The sequence below is a fragment of the Natator depressus genome, chromosome 1 (assembly GCF_965152275.1).
Source record: "Natator depressus isolate rNatDep1 chromosome 1, rNatDep2.hap1, whole genome shotgun sequence".
NCBI classification, from domain to species: domain Eukaryota; kingdom Metazoa; phylum Chordata; order Testudines; family Cheloniidae; genus Natator; species Natator depressus.
In genome coordinates, this window is record NC_134234.1 from 135,016,356 (window position 1) to 135,029,772 (window position 13,417).

The 13,417-nt window shown below is 44.2% G+C and overlaps 1 protein-coding gene across 2 annotated transcripts in view; it reads right to left on the reverse strand.

Moving 5' to 3' along the window:
* Positions 1-13,417, reverse strand: part of ASB11 (ankyrin repeat and SOCS box containing 11) — a 39,577-nt gene that overhangs the window by 23,223 nt on the left and 2,937 nt on the right. For both annotated transcript variants that reach the window (XM_074967279.1, XM_074967269.1), the window contains exons 2-3: positions 12,361-12,440; positions 2,370-2,477 (exon numbers count right to left, since the gene is read on the reverse strand). In XM_074967279.1, coding sequence (XP_074823380.1) covers positions 2,370-2,477; positions 12,361-12,440 — 188 coding nt within the window. The remainder of the gene's footprint in view (positions 1-2,369; positions 2,478-12,360; positions 12,441-13,417) is intronic.

The window sequence follows — 13,417 nt, forward strand, 5'->3', positions numbered from 1 at the left end:
CTTGCTACAGAATGGGAACTGGAGACCCCAGCGGCCTTATGGAATAGGATGAACAGTTTTATTGCCCTCCCCTTATAATAGAGCAGCCAGATTCACAATGACCCCTGTTTCCAACTCGGTCTCCTTTCAAGCTGTAGTTCTACAGTGGAATTAGGGCTGCCTAAAATTTTTCTGTGAAAGGTTTTCCTTTGCTAATGGAAAATTGCATTTTTTGACAAAAAAAAAAAACTTAATAGGAGTCCTCTAGGAGAAGCTGTGTCCTACTCTATTGCCTTTTTGCAGTGCTGTGATCTTTTTAATTTCCTTCCCTACTGAGCCATGAATTCTGGAACAACCTTCCCAACATTCTTTCTTCTGTTACCAGACAAGTGAGTACCCATTGGAGAGGAGAAGCAGAGGGGCTGCTTCTTTGCTAGTGTTTTTGCTGGCATTTTGATGCCTGATTGGCTGAGTGGGCAGTCCTGTATGAAACACTACCAATCAATTCCCAGTTGCTGGAGCAGCTTCAACAACGTCTGCATGAGGAGATTATGCAGCTGTATGACTGGGTTCACAGTTTAGCTTTTTTCCAAGATGCTGAATATATTTGTTTGAACTGCATATATTTTAATAATAAAAAGGCCATTTTCCAGCTCTCTTCCAGACTGCCCACCTCCTATTTTGGAAACAGTACAGAATGGGGCTTTGTTTGGCTTCTGGGGAAAGGAAGGGCCTGGCGAAAGATGAGGGCCAAAAGGAACACAAGCACAGTCTTGAAGGGAACAGTATCTCTGAAAGAAGAGACAACCATCATCTTGAATTCCTAAGCCCCACCAGACTGGTTCCCTATATGTGGTGCAGGGATATTTGCCCAGAGTGGTAAAATGAAGTCTAATGTGTTTTGAATGGCACTTCACCTAGCTGCAGAGCTCTACACCCAGGGAATAGGCTCAATGGCAGGGCCACGTCTACAATGGGTAAAAATCATCATGTTAGAAAACTTGTTAACTATCATGATGTTAAATATGACTTAGCACTTAATGTAAATGAGGACAAGTCATGTTTAAACTCCTGTTAAAATCACAGACCAGCTAATATGTGTTCAGCATAACTGTCCATGTCCACACTAAGGGCAAAGTCGTACTGCAAGTTAAAAAAAGTTTTTTTCTAACATGATGCATTTCTAACATGATGCTTTCCCCCAGCCTAGACAAAGCCTTGCTGTGCAGCTCCTAAATGTTCATGGGCAGCCAATTCGTCTTGCAAAAACACTAGCAAAGCCTCTCCACTGGGTACTGACTTATCTGGTAATAGAGGAAGGAATTCTGGGAAGGTTGTTCCAGAGTAAATGGCTTTCTAGTGAAGAAAATGAAAAAGATCACAGTGCTGAAGAAAGGAAAGAGAAAGGGACACAGCTTCTTGTGTCCGTGACTATTAATTTATGTAAAGGAAAAGCCACTGACTAACTGAGACTGTATATAGCAATGAAGAATGGGAAAAGTTGAACAATAAGGATGACTTACTGACAGTGACAATTGATAGTTCACATTTATGACTTTCTAGGAGCTAAAAAGATGTGTGATCAATACACTTCAATTTTTTTAAAACTGGGTAATTTCAAAAACAACCTGAAACTGAGTAATATGAAGATCAAGGTTTGTTTTTCCTGTCTAGGGGCTTAAAAGTTAATGTACAGTATAGTTATTCTATAATCATATTCTTCTCTGCTAATGAATACATCAGCTGTTGGACTGCTCTTGTTTTGATTTCTTGCCACTCCACATGTAAATTGTTCAGCATAGTAATCAGGGGAACCTGTAAGCAGACCCAATGTAATAAATTCCCATAGATTTCATTATATTCCCATATTTCATTTTTAAATATATTTTTATATTAGGTCCAATGTGGAGAAAAGTTGCTCTTTTATTAGACAAAATGTTTCATTTCTTAAGCCCCGGTATGTGTAAATCCCAAACTATCTCAGAAAACTTGGAGCAATTCCAGCAACCATTCTGGAACGCAAAGCATAACTCAGCATCATAACAGTTAGCTTGGTCTAATTTTCCCGCACTGATCACAGTGAAGTTTCAGAGAAGAAAAACAAAGGAATATGTCTGCGATCAAAACAGCCACCAAGCTGTAAAAAGGTGGGGCCCTTCAGGAGAAAAGCTACCACTGCAGAAATGTAAGTAATTTATTATTAGTGAAAGCAAAATATTGTCCCCTTTTGTGGCCAGAATTTCTCTCACTCTCTCTCTCACACACACACAGAGTGAGAAGCATCCAATACATGTATATTTCTTGGGAATCCCTGCTAATGCCAGTTGTGTCACCACGGTACCGATCACGTCACAGGGAAGTGTTGGCCTCGTTTATATGCCCGTACTCACTTGAGCACCGTTCTCCAGTAAGACTTTTGCACAAGCGACATGGCCACCCAGGCAGGCCTCGTGGAGAGCAGAAACCCGATCTATGGTTACAATGTTCACATTGAAACCCTAGAATTCAAAGCAAAGATGTGAAAAACAAACAAATACCAAGCAATGCAAACATCATTCCTGGAGTTCATTCCAGGCAGGAGTTACATAGGTGTCAAATCTACAGTCCTTGCTCTGGCTAAATTCCTACCGAAGTCCATGAGAGTTGCCCTGGAACACACCTGGCTCAGACAATAACTCTGATACTGCAGCTCTTGCATCCATCACCACTGGAAGGGATTTAAAGCAAAAGGTAAAGAAACTGAGTGATGCTTATCTGTGTTGCTTCATAATTCATGGTAAATTGCAGGAGAGACACTGTACGTCTTTGGCCTCCAGTCACTGAGATTAATTTCCCTATTCCCAGATATGAAAAGGTGCCTGTGATCATAAGCTACATTTTTTATCCGCAAAATGAGCACTCTGACCAGGAGTGTGATTTGTTTCCTGAGTCACGTGGTGCTGTTTCTTCTCCCTGGTTGTTTATCAACCTGATTAAAGAGGAGTAAAGAATACTGAATAGCAAACACGCTTTATAAGTGTTCCATTAACAGCTGTATGAACTGAAACCAGCCATGCAAACACTCACAGGGGGAAAAGCAGCGCAAATATGGCTGGCTCCAAACATGACTGGGACTTTGTTGTACGTTTTCCAGACTATAGCTCCATCAAATGACAAGTAAGAATTCATGCACATGTACATTGGAAATCAGTTCTCTGGAACATAATCCAAACTCTGACGTTCCAAACGCAGTATCTGTAAGTATATCATGCTCGGGTCTAGATGCTTCCCCGCCTCCTCCCCCAGGCAGTTCACAAGATGGTGGCGGTGTTTTTTTCCTTTGTAGCAGCAAATATTATACATGGGAATAAATATTTCTGGGCAATTCAGTGCTGTGAAAGTAGCCTGTCACAACCCACTGACACGACGAGCATTAAAAACAGTCACAATACCCTCTAGCTCAACAATTTAAACTAGAAGAAGTGAATATTTTTAAATAAACAATTCTCTTAAAATTAAACACTTTGCTGGCTCATGTCCCTATGAGGGAAACATGTAAGAGAATTAACATGAAGCCCAATATTCCTTTTGCACCTGACGTGACCTTCCTAAGATTACTCTATTTTATAGCTTTACAGTAGGAGTGCATTCACTGCACAATATACCCTCCCCCCCCCCATAGGAAGGAAAGGTGCTGTACAAATCCTTTGTGTGAAGAAAAGAAATGGAGGTAGTGATACAGCATTAAAGCAATACACCGGAGTTAGATATATACACCTAACACATGAAAACAGTAATCCAGTGAAAGGAAAAATACCCCATCTATTGAAAACTCAAGTAATCAATTTCATCAGTAAAAAAATGCTTAAACTAAGAACTAGTAGCCCTGACTTTAGATAATGGTGTCCAGCCCTTCCCATCAGAAGAAACAGTTCATCATAACTTTGCCACACTTCTTTGAAAATCCAGCCACTTATTTAGGTGCCTCAACAAGAACTGGGTGGGTGCTGAACTCTTGAAAATCTGCCCCTTAGCTTCCCGGCCTTGACAGGTAGGAGTTTTTAAAGCACCTAAGTGATTTAAGTGAACAAGTTCCACTGACTTTCCATGGCACTTGTGGTCTTAGGTCAGTAAGTGACTTCATCTTTGAAACCACATCTTAAAAAAAAAGTGTTTGGATTTCTTTTAAAGTAAAGATACCTGTTTAATTTGAACGTCAAGGCAAACCGCATAGGCAGCTTGACAACAGTGAGCAATGCCTATGCTATAGCATGCGCAGCTTTACCCCATCATTCATCTTGCTGCTGTGGATCAACCCCATTCCGCTCCCTTCAGTGGTTACTCCCTTGACTAGCTTTACCAACTGGAAGTCCAGTCCTGCATTGCTGAAATCAATGGCTTCCAGCAGTGATGAGCTGCCAAAATCTTAACAACCGGTTCCCTCCTCACCCCACGAGGGGGTCGTGGCCCACCCCCGCCCCCCGGGACTTCTGCCCCATCCAACTCCCCGTGTTCCTTGATGCCCCCCCACAGGACCCCTGCCCCATTCACCCCCTCCCCTGTCCCCTGACTGCCCCCCGAACCAGGCAGGAGGGTCTCATGGGCCACCATAGTGGGTGCCCACCCCACCCCTAAGAGCCAGAGGGACCTGCCGGGGGGCATGATGGGGAGTCCTGGCAGTGCTTACCTGGGGCAGCTCCCAGGAAGCATCCAGCAGGTCCCTCTGGCTCCTAGAGGTGGGGTAGCATAGCTAGGGGGGGAGCAGGGGGAGCAGCCGCTCCCCCCACTGATCACATCAAAAGTAGCACCTTAGGCGCCCACTCCGTGGGTGCTTCGGGGCTGGAGCACCCACAGGGAAAATTTGGTGGGTGCAGAGCACCCACCAGCAGCTCCCTGCCCTGCGCCCGGCCCCAGCTCACCTCCGTCTCTGCCCCAGAACACACCGCCCCACTCTGCTTCTCCGTCCCCCTTCCCCCCCCGCCCACTTCCCGTGAGTCAGCTGTTCGCGCGGGAAGCCTGGGAGGGCTGAGAAGCAGGAGGCAGCTTCACGCTCAGGCCCAGCGAGGCGGAGGCGAGCTGGGGCCGGGAGCGGTTCCCCTGCGCGCCCCCCTCGGGTTACCTGCTGCAGTGCGGGCGGCCCTCCTCGCGCCCCCCGCTCCAGCTCACCTCCGCTCTGCCTCTGCCTCCCTGGGCCTGAGCAGGAAGCCGCTGCCTGCTTCTCAGCCCTCCCAGGCTTCCCACGCGAACAGCTGATTTGTGGGAAGCTGGGGGAGGGGGCAGAGAAGCAGAGCGGGGCGGCGCATTCAGGGGAGGAGGCGGAGGCAGAGCCGAGGTAAGCTGGGGCCGGGCGGGGAGCTGCCGGTGGGTGCTCTGCACCCACCAAATTTTCCCCATGGGTGCTCCAGCCCTGGAGCACCCACGGAGTCGGCACCTAAGGCACCACTTTTGGCCAGTTGTTAAATTTAGAAGCCCTTTTAGAACCGGTTGCCCCAACCAGATCTAAAAGGGCTTCTAAATTTAACAACCGGTTCCAGCGAACCGGCTCCAGCTCACCACTGGCTTCAAGGCATGCAGAATCAGACTGGAGATGCCACCATAGATTAAAAAAAAAAGTAATCCCGTGATTTTAGTTATAACTCTTGTTCTCCTTTTCTTCCATCATCCCTACGCCTATAAACTTAGGTTGTAAAGTTCTGCAAATCAGGTACTGTGATTTTTCTATATTCTGCAAAGTACCAAGAACATTTCAAGTACTACAAGTATAATGATGCACCAGGGACTAGGCATGCGGATTCTGTTCTATTCACGTTCTGGCACTTCACCTATCTCTGTAGTATTTGAGTAGCTTCCAATGACGCATCAAGCCATATGCTTAGCATCAGTCATGGGTTGTTCTTTCTTCATTCCTCCCGGCAGGGAGAAAATTGTGTTTGTTTTAAACTATGTGCTATGTGCTTTTGTTTGTGAAATTGCTGCATGTTTTAAAGAAGTGCCATTAAGTAAATCCATATTTTGGCATTTCTAAGGGAACAAAAATCATGTTCCTGCTGCAGTCCAACAGCACTTCTTCAATATAGTACCATATGATCATCATGGCAACCTGAAAAACTAGAGCCAGAAAGAGAGAGCTGAACAAGTGAGCCATATTCCTTATCACTTGCACCCTTCATTTCCCCCTCCACAATGTACTTTTCCCTCCTACCTTAAAAATTACTTGAAGTTGGAGGGTTGGTAAAGAATGATCAAGAACTAAGAGCAATGTAGAGGTTCCCATTTGGGCTGGAGCCTGGACTCTGGGACCTTCTCCCCCTGCAGGGGTTCAGAGCTTGAGCTCCTGCCCAAGCCCAGACAGCCACACTATTTGCAGCCCTACAGCCTGTGCCCTGCAAGTCTGAGGCCACTGACCCAAGCTCGGAGATTTAGCACCACAGGGTTTTCTCTGCAGTGTAGACGTACCCTTAAATCCCGGTTATAGCAAATACTGAGAGACACAAAAGAGGCTAATAGCAAGCACAGGCCAGTTGATCAATCCCTGTTAACTGCCCAATTTGTCGCTTACAGGGTCTTATCTCAGTAGCATAGGCCAGTGACCCTAACCTGTGGCTCACATTGCCTGAGTTTATGTCCCATCTTCTTCGGGAATCACCAAGGCTTGTTAGCCTAAGTGACTTCAGCAAATGTTTACAATGACTGTTTTAGATTAACTCAGGATCTCATGGCCACCACAATAGAAAATCGCAATGGGACTATGAATTTCAGGCTCACTGTATGGATGGAAAAACTCTGGATCTCATTTTTGGGTCAGCATTGGTTACTGAGGGATGTGAGAAGGACACATTTATTGTGGCCAGACCATTTCCTCTTTCAGACTGATAATGGAGCTAACTTTTGATCCAACCTGAGAGAGTGGACCCATTTCTGCTTTTCAAGATTAATGGAACTTGGGTTTCAGAGTTCTCTCTCTCTCTCTCTCTCAAAAAAAAAAAAAGAAAGGAAGAAAGAAAATAAAAAAAGACGATTGTAATAATGGTGGGCTGACTGGGCAACAAAATGGCAGATGAAATTTGATGTTGATAAATGTAAAGTAATGCACATTGGAAAACTTAATCCGAACTATACATATAAAATGATGGGATCTAAATTAACTGTTACCACTCAAGAAAAAGATCTTGGAGTCATTGTGGATAGTTCTCTGAAAACATCCGCTCAGTGTGCAGTGGCAGTCAAAAAAGCTAACAGAATGATGGGAATCATTAGGAAAGGGATAGATAATAAGACAGAAAATACCATACTTCCTCTATATAAATCCTTGGTATGCCCACATCTTGACTACTGCGTGCAGATGTGGTCACCCCATCTCAAAAAAGATATATTGGAATTGGAAAAGGTTCAGAAAAGGGCAACAAAAATTATTAGGGGTATGGAACAGCTTCCATCTGAGGAGAGATTAATAAGACTGGGACTTTTCACCTTAGAAAAGAGACGACTAAGGGGGGATGTGATAGAGGTCTATCAAATCATGCCCGGTATGGAGAAAGTCAATAAGAGTGTTATTTACTCCTTCTTATAACACAAGAACTAGGGGCCACCAAATGAAATTGATAGGCAGCAGGTTTAAACCAAACAAAAGGAAGTATAGGGAGGTAGTGGACTCTCCTTCCTTAGAGGTTTTTAAGTTCAGGCTTGACAAAGCCCTGGTTGGGATGCTTTAGTTGCGGATTGGTCCTGCTTTGAGCAGGGGGTTGGACTAGATGACCTCCTGAGGTCCCTTCCAACCCTGATAGTCTATGATTCTATTTCTTCACACAATGCAGAGTCAACCTGTGGAACTCTTTGACAGAGGATGTTGTTAAGGCCAAGACTATAACAGGGTTCAAAAAAGAACTCGATAAGTTCCTGGAGGATAGATCCATCAGTGGCTATTAGCAAAGATGGGCAGGGATGGCGTCCCGAGCCTCTGTTTGCCAAAAGCTGGGAGTGGGTGACAGGGGACGAATCACTTGATGATTACGTGTTCTGTTCATTTCCTTTGGGGTACCTAGTATTAGCCACTGTTGGAACACAGGTTACTGGGCTAGATGGACCTTTGGTCTGACCCAGTATGGCCGCTCTTATGGGCTGTTCTATGGAGTACTCTGTAATAAATTAAGGCCATCTTTTGTCCTTGACAGTTGGTACAGTGGCCCCGGAGCATCTCCTATTTTCTACTTTCTGTAGAGATCACTGAGAGAGAAATGTCTTGTAACATATCAGAGGCATAAAATACATTAGCTCACAGGCAGGATCTGGCTTCCTAAAAGTATTTATATGACCCATATGACAAATTCCAATTCCTCAGAATTCAACCATTCATTGAGAGAAAAGTTTTGAGACTTTATGGCAGTGAAAAAATCCTTCCAAATGTGAATTGAATGTAACTGCTGCAGAGCAGGAGCCCTGTTAGTCTGTATTCGCAAAAAGAAAAGGAGTACTTGTGGCACCTTAGAAACTAACAAATTTATTAGAGCATAAGCTTTCGTGGGCTACAGCTCACTTCATCGGATGCATTCAGTGGAAAATACAGTGAGGAGATGTATATACACACAGAACATGAAACAATGGGTGTTACCATAAACACTGTAAGGAGAGTGATCAGGTAAGGTGAGCTATTACCAGCAGGAGAGCGGGGGGGCAGGGGCGGGGAAACCTTTTGTAGTGTTAATCAAGGTGGGCCATTTCCAGCAGTTGACAAGAATGTCTGAGGAACAGTGTGTGTGTGTGGGGGGGGTGGAATAAACAAGGGGAAATAGTTTTACTTTGTTTAATGACCCATCCACTCCCGGTCTCTATTCAAGCCTAAGTTAATTGTATCCAGTTTGCAAATTAATTCCAATTCAGCAGTCTCTCATTGGAGTCTGGTTTTGAAGTCTTTTTGTTGAAGAATTGCAACTTTTAGGTCTGTAATGGAGTGACCAAAGAGATTGAAGTGTTCTCCAACTGGTTTTTGAATGTTATAATTCTTGACCTCTGATTTGTGTCCATTTATTCTTTTACATAGAGACTGTACAGTTTGACCAATGTACATGGCAGAGGGGCATTGCTGGCACATATCACATTGGTAGATGTGCAGGTGAACGAGCCTCTGATAGTGTGGCTGATGTGATTAGGCCCTATGATGGTGTCCCCTGAATAGATAGGTGGACACAGTTGGCAACGGGCTTTGTTGCAAGGATAGGTTCCTGGGTTAGTGGTTCTGTTGTGTGGTGTGTGGTTGCTGGTGAGTATTTGTTTCAGGTTGGGGGCCTGTCTGTAAGCAAGGACTGGCCTGTCTCCCAAGATCTGTGAGAGTGATGGGTCGTCCTTCAGGATAGGTTGTAGATCCTTGATGATGCGTTGGAGAGGTTTTAGTTGGGGGCTGAAGGTGATGGCTAGTGGTGTTCTGTTATTTTCTTTGTTGGGCCTGTCCTGTAGTAGGTGACTTCTGGGTACTCTTCTGGCTCTGTCAATCTGTTTCTTCACTTCAGCAGGTGGGTACTGTAGTTATGAGAATGCTTGATAGAGATCTTGTAGGTGTTTGTCTCTGTCTGAGGGGTTGGAGCAAATGCGGTTGTACCGTAGAGCTTGGCTGTAGACAATGGATCATGTGGTGTGGTGTCATCTGGATGAAAGCTGGAGGCATGTAGGTAGAAATAGTGGTCAGTAGGTTTCCGGTATAGGGTGGTGTTTATGTGACCATCGCTTATTAGCACCGTAGCGTCCAGGAAGTGGATCTCTTGTGTGGACTGGTCCAGGCTGAGGTTGATGGTGGGACGGAAATTGTTGAAATCATGGTGGAATTCCTCAAGGGCTTCTTTTCCATGGGTCCAAATGATGAAGATGTCATCAATGTAGCGCAAGTAGAGTAGGGGCGATAGGGGACGAGAACTGAGGAAGCGTTGTTCTAAGTAAGCCATAAAAATGTTGGCATACTGTGGGGCCATGCGGGTACCCATAGCACTGCCGCTGATTTGAAAGTATACATTGTCCCCAAATGTGAAATAGTTATGGGTGAGGACAAAGTCACAAAGTTCAGCCACCAGGTTTTCCGTGACATTATCGGGGATACTGTTCCTGACGGCTTGTAGTCCATCTTTGTGTGGAATGTTGGTGTAGAGGGCTTCTACATCCATAGTGGCCAGGATGGTGTTTTCAGGAAGATCACCAATGGATTATAGTTTCCTCAGGAAGTCAGTGGTGTCTCGAAGATAGCTGGGAGTGCTGGTAGCGTAGGGCCTGAGGAGGGAGTCTACATAGCCAGACAATCCTGCTGTCAGGATGCCAGTGCCTGAGATGATGAGGCGTCCAGGATTTCCAGGTTTATGGATCTTGGGTAGTAGATAGAATATCCCAGGTCGGGGTTCCAGCGGTGTGTCTGTGCAGATTTGTTCTTGTGCTTTTTCAGGGAGTTTCTTGAGCAAATGGTGTAGTTTCTTTTGGTAACCCTCAGTGGGATCAGAGGGTAATGGCTTGTAGAAAGTGGTGTTGGAGAGCTGCCTAGCAGCCTCTTGTTCATATTTCGACCTATTCATGATGACGACAGCACCTCCTTTGTCAGCCTTTTTGATTATGATGTCAGAGCTGTTTCTGAAGCTGTGGATGGCATTGTGTTCTGCACGGCTGAGGTTATGGGGCAAGTGATGCTGCTTTTCCACAATTTCAGCCCGTGTACGTCGGCGGAAGCACTTCATGTAGAAGTCCAGTCTGTTGTCTTCCTAAATCTATGGACATCCTGAAAGAACAGCTCTAAGCAAAGTGAACTCCCCCCATTCAGCAAAACCGAGAGCTAACTCTTAAGCCTTATGGTGAGAATTTAAAAAATAGTTTTTCAAATAACTTAAGCTTGTAATTTGCACAGTCACCACAAGACAGTGTCTGTGCACGTATGCATACAAATTGAATAAATGCACGTAAATGACCAAACAAAAGACAGACAAAGCAATGAGGCATCGTGCATCATTTTTCCCAGTGCGTGATCTGAATGAAATTACTTCAGTTAAGGTACTAAGAGTTTAGTTACTGCATCATGGTCATGTTTTACCCTTCATCATTGTAAATACCTCTATTGTTTTGTTGTGGATCAATGGTGGGATATGGCCCTAACTTTGTTGGTCTGGCCCATAAACCATAATTCAAAACGTCTTATGGCCCTCGTCACAGAAAGAGTTGGAGAGCCCCGTGAGAAATAAAGAATGAAGAGATGAATCTTGAGCACCAGTGACTGACGTCACACTTTGGCAATGTCTACACTTTGAGCAAGGGGTGATTCCCAGCTTGTGTAGACTTTCTCACACTAGCTTGAGGGAGATAGTGCAAGCATCAACAGTATAGTCGCAGCAGCACAGACAGAGTACATAGTCATGGGTTCAAGCTGGTTTATACGTGGCTCAGCTAAGCCAGGCCACAGCTCCCACTTCCCATGCTACACTGCTATTCATACGAAGACCAGTTCTCTTCAAGCTGCCATGAGTAGGTGGTAGTGGGCAGGGAATCACAACGCCTGGAGTGTAGACATTGCCTTTGACTCTGTAGATCAGAATATAAATAATTTTTGAAACCTACTGCTGTGCAGAAAAAGGAAAATTTTCTTTTCTTCCACTACAGCATCCACTAAGTCCCAAAGACCAGCACAATTAATCCAAGTCGTGACCAAACAGTGAACACTGGCTGCCTTTGCTAAAAGATTTTAAACGTTTCCCACTGCTTGGAATCCTACATCTGTATTATGACAAAATAGACTGCACTTGGACTCAGTGGACCATCTCCTTGGTAGCAGATCATTTTCAGGAAGGGAGAACCAATGTGTTATCCTTCCAGGTTGCATTTTGGTTAATTGTTCTCCTAGAGTTTCTAACTATAATCTGCTCCTCGGACCTATGCACTATCCCCTTTCTCCTCTTGTTCTCCTCGATCCTTTTTTCTTCCCCACTTTTGCCCATCTGGATCTGTGGCTTCAGTGGGTGTGGAGGTCGTGCAGCACCTCACAGGACTGGGAGCTTGTAAGCTGCTCTGTGGCAGGGAACATGTCTGGCTCTGTTTTATAAGGCAACATGCACATTTGCAGCCTTACAGAAGTGTAATACCTGATCATTAATACAGGATAAATAATTCAAGTCCTTTGAAGCCTGTTTTTATTGTTTGCCTTTGAAAAGAAACCCAAAGATCATGTTTGCTTATTATAACTCAGTGTGATCTGTGGCCTTTGTTTTGAGCTTACCCCCAACATTTAATACGACAAAATGTGTCCAGTATATCTTTTTATTTAGAACCCTAACTCTATGTCTTAGAGTGCCCACTATAATCTATCACATCATTCATGGCTAAGATCTAACCAAAAAAATTCTGAGGCCTACCTAACCTTTTATTTATTTATTTTTGGTTTCTTACCTGTGCAATCAACGTTTTCAAAGATAGCAGGCGCCCTTGGAAAGCAGCTTCATGAAGAGGAGATCGATCTGCCCATGAACCTAAAACAGCCCAAGAGTTCATTCAAAGGCATTGCAAAGGCACAGAGACATCAAGATACAAACAGTTCCAAAAAAAATCACAAGACAAATTATTACACACATCCCCCCATATCTATTTGGGAGGATTGTTCAAGCTGTGTCAGTGTTGGCCTGAAACCAACAAAGTGAGATTGCCTACGAAAATTGATTTCAGTGGGAACTGCTGCACACCCAGCGTTTCTGAAAATCAGGTCACTTATTTAGAAACCTAAGTAAAGCCTTATGGCAGGGATTTTTAAAAGTACCGATGTGAGTTAGGAGTACAATGTCATTGAGACTCTCTGGGACAATCTTCAAAACCCTGCACCTTTTTTTTTTTTAAAGATATCTTGGCCACAGGCTTTACTGGGTAACTTAAATTTTGTCACAAATTGCTCTATGGGTTTGTTTTCACTTTGTTATGAGATGTATTGCATGCAAACACTAGCTTAGCTTTGGGGGTGACATGTCCATCAAGCCAATTCTAATTTGTCCCCTGCAATTTTTTCTCTGAAACTAATACATACTATAAATGTGTCTACCTTTCCCACTTATACACATTAGCAGATAATAGTATTTTTTTCTCTTTCTCACTTGATGATTTCAGAGGAACATGAAAAAATACACTCTGCCAGGTGCTTGATTCCTGCTTTTCTACATCATTTTGAACAACAAACTTCTCAATGCTGGCTACTTTGTCTTAGTTTGTCTTCCCCCCGCCCATTTTTGGTCCCACTTCAATAGAGCTGCTACCAACAGATTTATACATGTTCAGCCAAGCAGATCATTACAGAAGTTATTTTAGCTAGAGTGATTCAGGCAGAGAGAATTTACTGGCCACAGTTTAGCATCTAAAACCAAACTGCCTCAGAATTACAGCTGGCAGAAATCTCAGATTTGTGGGAAATTTTGACATTTTGAAATTTGGTTTCAGTCCAGTTCTCATCAGAACCACATTT